Source organism: Aulonocara sp. 'chitande type north' Nkhata Bay, linkage group LG17, assembly GCF_057382095.1.
Source record: "Aulonocara sp. 'chitande type north' Nkhata Bay isolate Kocher_YH1m ecotype deep benthic linkage group LG17, A_spYH_male_GT1.1, whole genome shotgun sequence".
Taxonomy (NCBI): domain Eukaryota; kingdom Metazoa; phylum Chordata; class Actinopteri; order Cichliformes; family Cichlidae; genus Aulonocara; species Aulonocara sp. 'chitande type north' Nkhata Bay.
In genome coordinates, this window is record NC_141360.1 from 14,195,555 (window position 1) to 14,206,265 (window position 10,711).

General features: G+C 44.9%; 1 protein-coding gene across 1 annotated transcript; it reads left to right on the top strand.

Annotated features, from left to right (window-relative positions):
* The first annotated feature begins 1,762 nt into the window (after positions 1-1,762).
* Positions 1,763-6,389, top strand: bphl (biphenyl hydrolase like). The gene is made up of 7 exons (XM_086268877.1): positions 1,763-2,182; positions 3,543-3,646; positions 3,821-3,987; positions 5,390-5,543; positions 5,665-5,796; positions 5,909-6,032; positions 6,119-6,389. Exons 1-7 carry the CDS (start codon positions 2,118-2,120, stop codon positions 6,207-6,209), a joined length of 837 nt encoding a protein of 278 aa, XP_086125003.1. The 5' UTR covers positions 1,763-2,117; the 3' UTR covers positions 6,210-6,389.
* The last annotated feature ends 4,322 nt before the right edge of the window (positions 6,390-10,711 follow it).

The window sequence follows — 10,711 nt, forward strand, 5'->3', positions numbered from 1 at the left end:
AGAGTATATTTTGTCGGGCTTAAAGGCGGGAGTCTTTTTAAAGAAAAGCCTCTTGAAATCTATAAGTGCTTATGAAGACCAACTGTACAAAATAGTGCTGAAACCTTTGGAGCCTTTTAGGGACTGAAGTTAGACATCTGTATCTGTCCACTGTGATTCTTCTGGTATCAAAAATGTCTATGATTATGCTATAACTCATAATTCCCACTCATTTTTTTTTATATCGTAGGGGTGTTTACGCAGTAGTCCAGAAGGAATTGGGCCCAAAGAAGCTCAAACCCAAAAATGTCAATGTGGTGGAGTAAACATTTTTCTTCTGGAAATTTAAATTCAGCATGTTTCAGGCGTTGAGACGATATTTGATACAGTTCCATTTTTTATAGGTTTCAGTTGTAGGAAAACACCCTTCTGTAAGTATTAGGACTATTACAGCACTATAGGGCACTTTACAGCATCCACCATCTTGATTGGATTGTAGCAGCAGCTTCAAATCACCTCACACAGCTGCTTCTAATACACATGTGGAGGTTTCTGTTGCGGTTCGGCTACGTTTTTAAACTGTTATCATCAGAGGAGTTCTTTCTCGTTGTAAAACCTTAACCAATCAGCATGTATATACAACACAATACCAGCATTTTACGGACAAAACTGACTTCAGAAGTCAGAAAAACCAGAAACAAGTGTTTTATTTCCATTCTCTTCCGCTTATCGATTCAGGGTCGCGAGGAGGGCTGGAGCCTATACCAGCTAGGACAACAGGCAGGGTACACCCAAGACAGGCCACATAGGGCCAGTTTGTACAACTGATCAATTCTGTATTTTTGAGAACCAAAAACAGATTATAGCCACACACCTCTATTTGCGTCTTTGTATTTAGGAATATCTCACGAGTACCCCCTGCTGCAACCCGGTTTAACTGCAGCTAATTGCTGTACATTGGCGTTAACAGGATGTGGAAAAGCTCTTGTAGACATGTTGAGTTTCTTGGTTGTAGAAGCAGTCAAATGAACACTGCAGAAAGACATCGTTCAGTTAACCTGCACCATGAGCGGGACTAACGACAATATCGAGCAGATCTAAGCCAAAGTCCCTGACATCTCCTTTGGGTGGAGCGTCATAGTTTCTCTTTTCTGCGCATCTTGTTCATGTCTTTTCTTTTCTTTACAATTTGCAAAGCTTCAATCCTGACATTGAATTGAAAACATGTGACACACTCAGTCACACACTTGGTCTTCATGGGACAATAACCCAGACATCTTGGAAACATTCACTTAATGACCTCCTTTTCATGAAGGAGTATATCTCAGAATATAAACCATAGTTTGTATTAACTTCACTCCACTCGTTAGCTCTAAAAAAAAAGAAAAGAAGAAGAAGCAGATTCCAGATCTGAAAAGTAAAGCCAATGTATTCCGCATTCTTTATAATGGCCAGCAGGGGGCAACTCCTCTGGTTTCAAAGAGAAGTCTGGATAAAAACAGCTATGGGCTCTCATGCATATGTCCTCAGTTCACAGTCACATAAATCTCTTGTTTGTCACGTCCATTCTCAAAACAACAACAACAACAACAACGTGGTGATGACTGAAATTTCACAATAAAGCGTCACCAAACAACTGGAGAAGTCCATCTTTTATATACAGCGTATGGCTTCACCCCACTTCTAAACACACAGCAAAGCCAGTATCAAAGCAGACGTGCTCAGCTGATTTCTATTCAGATTAATAACATGCTGATCCATGAGAGGTCATGTTAACAGAAGCCTGTTAAAAATCTGCTCTGCCATTATTTAAGACCTGCAGCCTGCGCTCGGACTGGTGGGTCAGCTACTTCACTCCAGTGAGCCTGACATGTCAGAGTGACGACGGAAAAGTACAGTTTTCAGATCAGCTTGTGATTTTGGATTCGCCTTCGTACTTTCGCCTGAAAATATTTCACTGGATAAACGGCGACGTTGAAAGTGCCACACTGATCCCAGCACTTCCTTTAAAAACAAACACGCAGGGCTGGAACGTGTGGACTTTGGTCCACTTCGGAGAGAGACTGTACAATTTTTAACCAGCCAAATCAAACCTGGGGACTGACTGAGGACGTGCTGAGTGTGCGCACCGATCATACATGGCGCTGTTTTTACTCGGGAGACGTGGCTTTAAGAGAGCCATGACAGCGATCCGGCCGTACTGGTAACAGTTCTTACTGTCTTCATACTGTGTGCACTGTGAAATGACACGCACGACTCTGCAAGGACAAACTGCACAGAGCTGCAGAGACCACGCAGGAAATGCGTTGGGTTTTCTTGCAGTCGTAGTTCTTGCCTCGAGGTTTGTTTGATTCCAGTCCACTAGATGGTGTAGTATGCCCACTCACTACAACATAGTGTTTATGAACCAACTGTGATATTACGACAGTATCGATTATATATACCTATAAAAACTGATGTAACAGCCATTTATATTTAATGCGAGTTTAATGTCTGTATTCGTCTTCATCATGGCCACACTGTGTCCTTTATCTGTCACAAATATTACATAAATATAATATTCTAACACGTTTTAATGTCGTAAATTATACTTTGCAAATATTTTAAATGCAGAAAAGGGGGTTAAATTATTATATTATATTATATTATATTGTCGATCTGGTGAATAACTGTTAGGGATGTTTTTGTTTAATAGCAAATAATAACAATAAAGTTCCTTTATCCTTCCGTGACTGTCTTTCAAATTAAAGCTAAACACCTTGCTTGTAGACGGATAATATTTAGAATAATCTCATCGTCATTTAATGCATAAAGTGTTTGCCTCGAGGCTTTTGCAGGAGTAAATCTTGATATTATAGATGTGTTAGACTGCAAAACATTACCTTTAAAAAGATTACTGCGGGGGTTTTTTTGTTTGTTTTGTTTTGTTTTTAAAGGATGGAGAAATATCACAGTCGCGCACATAAATATATGACTGCCATCACGTGATGGTAAATAACCACCAGCAACTATGAGCTGTTGCAAACACTGTTATCTCTGAACATGTAATTTGCCAGTAGGTTAGTTTTATTCAGTAAATGAATAATTGCTGCATCTGAACTGCTTATAATCAAAACTCATATGAGTTCATGTACACCTTTTGTTTTATTCAAGTACCGTTGTTGGCGCACTTTACTCAGAGCCTTTGATTTTCACAGCTTTGAAATGTGTTCTGCAGTAATGTAGGTAGAACATTTACAGTTCATCCCAGCAAAATAGCTTTAATAGTAACAGAGACCAAGAATAAGAGCGTGCCATACATCAGCATTCTAAATCTACAGGAACAGATGCTGTCAACGAGGGTTAAGCTGAACAATGGTTCCACTTTTCAAACCTGCTTTTAAGGGCCCATAAAACCCAAGATTCTTCTATTCTCATAAAAGGTGAACAATGTGATTGCTGTAATTGTCCTAACAAAGGACGACTTTATCTTTGGTTGTAACATTCAAAGTAACTATCCCACCTTATTCTGCTATCCACAGCTCATTTTGACTGCCACCGTCTCCTCGTGTGTTTCCCTGCAGCTCTTCAGTGGCCTCAGGCAAGAAGCCTGTTAATGGAGTGGATCTGTACTACGAGCAGACAGGCAGAGGAAAACATGCTGTGCTGTTGCTTCCTGGCGCTCTGGGTAAGTACAAGCACACGCCTCCTTTTAATGTAGAAAAGAAGTTTGGCTATATGGGAAGACATCAAAATCTTTATACTCAAAATATCTCTGTTGTAAGAATAGCATATCATTCAGTACAGTTTGATTGAGTCCTTTAAGCATCTAAAAGAAAAACTGCTATATTTTCTACCACAGGAAGCACAAAGACGGATTTTGGTCCTCAGCTTAAGTCTCTGGCCAAAGAACGCTTCACTGTAGTTGGCTGGGATCCCCGCGGGTATGGACAATCCCGTCCCCCAGACAGAGACTTCCCCCCTGACTTTTTTGAGAGGGATGCGAAGGATGCAGTTGATCTTATGAAGGTTTGCTGATAAACTCAGGGTGAAAATGATTACCAATCTGACCTTTACAGGTTACAGAGAAGCCCCTTCTCTGGGGGGCATGTGAAAGAAAGGAACATATGGGGACTGATAAACTTCATGCTCAGTTCAGCGTGTCGTAAAATGATAAAGGTCTAGAATTCATTCAAAATGGAAAATAAGTTAAATTCTGCAATCCAAAACCTGCTAGATTTTACTACAGTCTAATATCTGGATAAATATTAGAAAGCAATACTAATCCTAATTTTTATTTTTTTTTTAGCCACATATCGAGTTTTACCATTTATGGAAACTCCCATAACAAAACAGATAATGTATTGGCAGGAAATTACCTTAAAAAAATTACCTGGACCTTTTCTTTTTGGTCTTTCTTTTCTTTTTTGCGCAGTTTAGAGAAAGTGTTTAAAGCACAATTAATAAATTATTATATACAGTTAGTGTATATGCCTCCTCTATTCTCTGCTTTGTGTTCTGATCAAAATTTAGGCAACCCTGACTTAAATGATGTCTAATCCACGGTCCGATTCTAATACTAAGACATGTTATTTTCATACACCAATATTAAAATTCCTGGTTTACGAAGCTATATCCTTCTTTTACCCTTCAGTAATGAACATGACAAAAAGCCCCTGTCTGGGGTTTTAGTTTCCGGTATGAGGCTACAAACAAACCCCCTCCTTTCAGTACTTATTTACTGCAATATTTTGTATGCCAATCAAATTGCTTTTTGACCATCATCATAACTCTTATGAAAATATACATTTTGAAATCACTGGCAACCTATGAGCTACACGTACAGTGTGTGAAATTAGAAGGCTGCAGAATCCAACACAGCTGTTGTATGTTGGTAAGCTTTAATAATATTTTAATATTCTCTTTGATTTTTCTCTTTGATCTTGTTATTGTATACTATATGTTCCAATAGTGGATACTCATGTTACACACAGCCAAAGTTGCGAAAAAGATTGTAAATACTAGATGCATACAAGTAATCTTCACAGGCACATTATTCTGGCCCCGCCCACCTGTTATTCAAATTTGAGTGATGATTCAAAACAGAAAATTTAAAGGCCACCCCCACCCCCCACCACCAACCATTTGCATGGTTCACTGTTCAAAATGTCTTAGAACTGTGAATCATGCAGGAAGGATTCTGTCAAATAGGTTTCTCACAATATCTGTACATTCAGAAGCATGAAGACTAATTGTCTTCTGCATTATTTACTGCATTTCATGATTTATATATCACAATTCATACACAGATAAATGTACAACTGTCTGGTCTTGCAGTTAAAGAAAGTTTTTGCATTTTTTACAACAGCAAGTTGTGTTACTGCTTTGACACAACCTACTTTTTTTTTTTTTTTAATCATTTCTTTGGCAGACACTGGGATTCGGCAAGTTCTCCCTGCTTGGGTGGAGTGACGGGGGAATCACGGCTCTGGTTGCAGCCGCAAGGAACCCCGATCTGATCAACAAGATGGTCGTGTGGGGAGCCAATGCTTTTGTTTCCCAGCAGGACCTCAAGCTTTACAATGGTGTGTCACGTTTTATTGCCTTGGACAAGTGGCAAGTTATTCGAGCTACAAATTGGCTTTCACTTGAATATGTGCGCGTTGTGTGTTTGTGTGTGAACGGTTATGTTGTGGGAACACTCAGAGGTGCGTGATGTCTCCAAATGGAGTGCGAGGATGAGGCAACCCATGGAGGAGGTGTATGGGGTGCAAGTCTTTGCTAAACTGTGGGAGGCCTGGGTGGATGGAATCGCACAGTTTGTCCACAGACCAGAAGGTGATGGCTCTGTGCTGTTGCAGGCACACTAGACAATCTGAAAAGACACTTGTTAATTTTGTCTCTTACTAATGCAGATAATCTGAATGTTTCCTTTTTGCTCTCTGGTTAGGAAGCATCTGCATGGAACTTCTGCCCCTGATCAGCTGTCCAACCCTCATCATCCATGGAGAGAAAGACCCCATGGTGCCAATTCTCCACCCTGAGTACCTCCTCAAACACATCAAAGGTTCACGGTGAGAACGCACAATAATATTACCACAAATTGATGAATTTCACTTTTAGGTACAAGCTAAATCAAGATTTTCATCCCCAAATCTAGATTGCATTTAATGCCAGAGGGGAAACACAACCTCCACCTGAGGCATGCTGATGAATTCAACACACTGGTGGAAGACTTCCTAGAAGAGTGAAACCACGGCTTCATTATTCGACTGTGGAGAAAAAGAGTTGGTGTTACTTTAAAAATAAAATGTAGAATGTGAATTGTAATGTTATTTTGATTATTTTTTTATGATGCAATCTTCATTTGGAATGTTAGATTTAATAAAAAAAAAAAAATAGAAATATGCGAAACAGCTTTTTACACAAATTAAAGTTACAATTTAATGTAAATAAATTCCATTTGTAACAAAATCTGGGTTCCATCCAGCTACAGACCTGTGACAACTGTCTTTTTTTTTTTTTTTTTTTTTTTTTTTTTTTCCTTTTTTCTGCCTGTCCCATTTGGTTCTTTAGCCATCAGAATTGTTGTCTGAAGACCAACAAGGATACCCAATGGATTTACTTTGCCAAATGGATCATCGTGGCATTGCCGTATTGGTCCATTTGGTCGATCTTTGTTTTTATTATTTATTATATTTTATTTTCAGATGTTACAGACGGGACAGACATGAGTGAGGGATAGGAAAGGGAGAAAGAAAGAGGAAGGAAAGGAAAAACAGAAGGGGGGAGGGACAGTGAGAAAGGGGGGGAGAAAAAAAAATAAAAATCTCCTGGATCACCTGTTGAGAGAAGAATAGAAAACAAGCAAAAAAGACAAAAAAACAAAACAAAGCAACATACTAAACACAACACCATCGCATTAATCTAGCTAAGTGTAAACAGCAGTAAATACTAAATATTCAATGTTGTTGTGCAGCACGCAGGACAGATGTGCTTCGAAGTAGCGGCCAAGAAAGGTGTAATTTGGGTCTACGAGCAGTGAACACCCGTGTGCATACCTGTGTGGATCAGCGCGCTTGTATTCCAAAGGTTTCTCCATGTAACGATCTGCTAGGGAGTGTGGGGGAGCCACAGCCCTGTCCTCCAGGGTGTGAAGCAGGTATGGAGGAGATCAAAACTCCAGACATCCAGAGGCCCCCAGAACACAAGAGACCAAGGAAGACCAACAGAGGGGCAGCCGAGCCACTGTCCCAGTAAGAGCTGAGGAGAGTCCCAGATGAGGGTTCACTCAGCAGCCGCGGAGCAGAAGCCAGAGGGAGTTGCAGTGACGCGCCCGTGAGCTCCGCCGGCCGCCAGCTGTGCCTGAGTGACCGAGCCCCAGGCCGAGAGGCCGGGGGCACCCCACCTCCGAAGGGGCCCGAGCGAGCCCCAGGCTCCAGGCCCCGATAAGCGGCCGCCAAGGAGTGAGCCGGTGTGTACCTGGACGCCCACCCCCAGACACAAAGAACCACCAACGCACCGACACCTGAGGGAGTCCGACACCTGAGGGAGTCCGCCACCGGCAGGGGAAGTGGTGGTGGGTGGAGATAGGCCTCCAAACCTTGGAGGGCCTGAGGTGTCCCCAGAGAGGTGGCGTCTGATACCCAACCTGACATATAGACACAGACATACAGGCACACACAGACACAAACATCCATTCCCACCCTCATGCTCTCATATGCACTTACTCCACACTCAACCAACGTGGAGACAGACATAAAGAGACGCTGTACACACGATCACACTCCCCAAGCGTACTCTACAAACCGGGTCTAGGTACCCTTGCCCCTGGAGGGGGGAACTGCACCCAGACCCAGGTGGTGTTACCCTTTTCCCTGCGGTGGGGAGAGGCAGACCACCCCGACTCCGTAGCAGCAGGGAGGCCCCACACTCCAGACCGCAGTCGGACGGCCAACTCCTCCTAGCCCTCCCGCTCCAGCAGGCCGCAGAGAATGGGGGTGAGAAAAGACTCCAAACCTCCCTCCACCCGCTCATTGTAGTGTTGATGTATGTGTGTTCTAAGGTGCAATTAAAACCCAGGAGGGCATGGAGCTACCTGCCAAGGAGCAGCAGGTAAGCGCATAGTCCCTTCTGATAGCCCTCAATGTCTAAGTGTGTTTAAAATTGAGAGGTGGGCAACGACGCCAGGGGTGAGGTGTATACCCTGATGGTAATTTGGACTCCGTGATTGTGCCCACCCCCAAGATAAAATGGGATAAAATTGAGGCAGAGGCAGCCAGAAGGGGACAGAGGGGGGGGTAGCCTCCTCTGCACCCTGGTGACATACCCCTACTCCAAGGCCCTGCATGTGTGGGTGGTTGTGGTGGAGCGGGAAGAGGGAGGCAGCTGGAGATGGGGAGGGAAGGAAGGGAGGGGCAGGTAACCCCTCCCTGGGGCCAGCTCCCCCGCTGACCCCAGTAGGCACTCCCACACACCAGGGAAAGGGGGCCCAGGCCCATCCAGACCGGGGCCCAGTGCAGCAGCGCCCCCCGGCCCCACAGAGCCCGGGACAGTCCACCCAACCCCACCACAGAGAAAACTGCACCCACCCCACCATCCACTCATCTTCCAGACTACATAAGACAGTTTGCATACCGCCACAACAGGTCCACTGATGATGCCATAGCCCTGACACTACACACTGCCCTGTCACACCTGGAGAAGAGAGACACGTATGTGAGGATGCTGTTTGTAGATTACAGCTCAGCATTCAATACCATCGTTCCCTCGAAGCTGGACAGGAAACTGTAGGATCTAGGACTGAGCAGCTCCCTCTGCAGCTGGATCCTTAGCTTCCTGTCTGACAGACGCCAGGTGGTCAGACTGGGCAGCATCACCTCATCCCCCATCACACTGAACACTGGTGCTCCACAGGGGTGTGTACTGAGCCCTCTCCTGTACTCACTCTACACCTACGACTGCACAGCCACTAACAGCTCCAACATCATTGTGAAGTTTGCGGACGACACTACAGTGGTGGGTCTTATCACCAACGGTGATGAGACGGCTTACAGGGAGGAGGTCAGCGCCCTGACCCACTGGTGTCAAGACAACCATCTCACCCTCAACGTCGCAAAGACAAAGGAGTTGATAGTGGACTTCCGGAGGTGCAGAGAAGTACACACCCCCATCACCATCAACGGCGCTGCTGTGGAGAGAGTGAGCAGCTTCCGGTTCCTTGGAGTACATCTGGCTGAGGATCTTACGTGGTCAGTACACACAAACAAAACAGTGAAGAAGGCGCAGCAGCGCCTCTTCTTTCTCAGGAGACTGAAAAGATTCGGCATGAGCCCCCGCATCCTCAGGACCTTCTATCGCTGTGCCATTGAGAGCATCCTCACTGGATGCATCACCACCTGGTACAGCAACAGCACCGCCTACAACTGCAAAGCTCTCCAGCGAGTAGTGCGGTGCTCTGAACGGATAATTGGAGGTGAGCTTCCCTCCCTCCAAGACATCTACAGGAAGCGGTGCCTGAGGAAAGCGGGGAGGATCATCAAGGACTCCAGTCACCCCAGCCATAAACTGTTCAGACTGCTTCCATCAGGAAGGAGGTTCTGCAGCATCCGGTCCCGTACCAGCAGACTGAGAGACAGCTTTTTCCATCAGGCCATCAGACTGCTGAACACGTCATAGACACCTCAGCTTCACTACTGGAACTTCAACATTATGCACTCCACACTGTATATAAATGCCACTTGTTTTGCACATATTCAACTCTGTATATTTTATATATTTTATTATTATTATTATTATTATTTTATTTTATTTTTTTACTATTTAATTTGTAAAAATGTGTATACACACACACACACACACACACACACACACGTAGGAAAATATTTAGTATACACATCCAGAAATGCATACACTATTATATATTGTACATATATTTATTAGTTTCAGGTTGGCCATTCTTGTATTTTGCTCGTTTGTGTTGTTGTGTTTGCACATCTCTGTTGCTTGTGGGGCTCGCACACAAGAATTTCACTCGCATGTGCTGTGCCAGTGTGCCTGCACATGTGATGTGACAATAAAAAGTGATTTGATTTGATTTGATTTAAACGTCCAGGCTGAGATCTTCCTCCACCTCTCCTGTATCTCCCCCTCCTGCAGAGAGAGTTCCTGAGGAGAGGAAAGCTCCTGCAAGATGTGACCATCTCCCCCACCAGTTGAAGGGTCCCCCAGGTGGCTCGACGCACCGGCGGCACCCTGCTCCAGGGCTGGGCCCCCATGCACCCATCCGCCCACAACCCCGGCAACACACCAACCAGGACCCAAGCCCCCGAGGCCCGGCCCGGGCCCCAGCCCAGAGACGGAGCGCCCCCAGAACCTCACGCCCATCCCGGACCCACCCAGGGCCAGCCAGGCTACCAGGTCAGTAACCCACGTCCGTCAGCACAGAGCCTCCCCTAGCCCCGCTGCACGCAGCCACGAGGAAACAGTCACCCGAGAGCCAAAAGAGCCCCCAACCGGACATGACCGCTACCCCGGGTTGAGCCCCCCAAGGAAGATGCCTCCGGGGAACCCCCCCGACGCCCTAAGCCTGTCCCTACCCCCACACCAATCACAACAGTGAAGGCGGGACCAAACTATGACCCCCCACCCCCACTAGGTGATGGAGCTGATCAAAGGAGCCCAGAGCAATTGATCTGATGTGGTGGCAGAGGCTGTATCAAGACTAATGTAATCTAATAGATAATTTCTATAT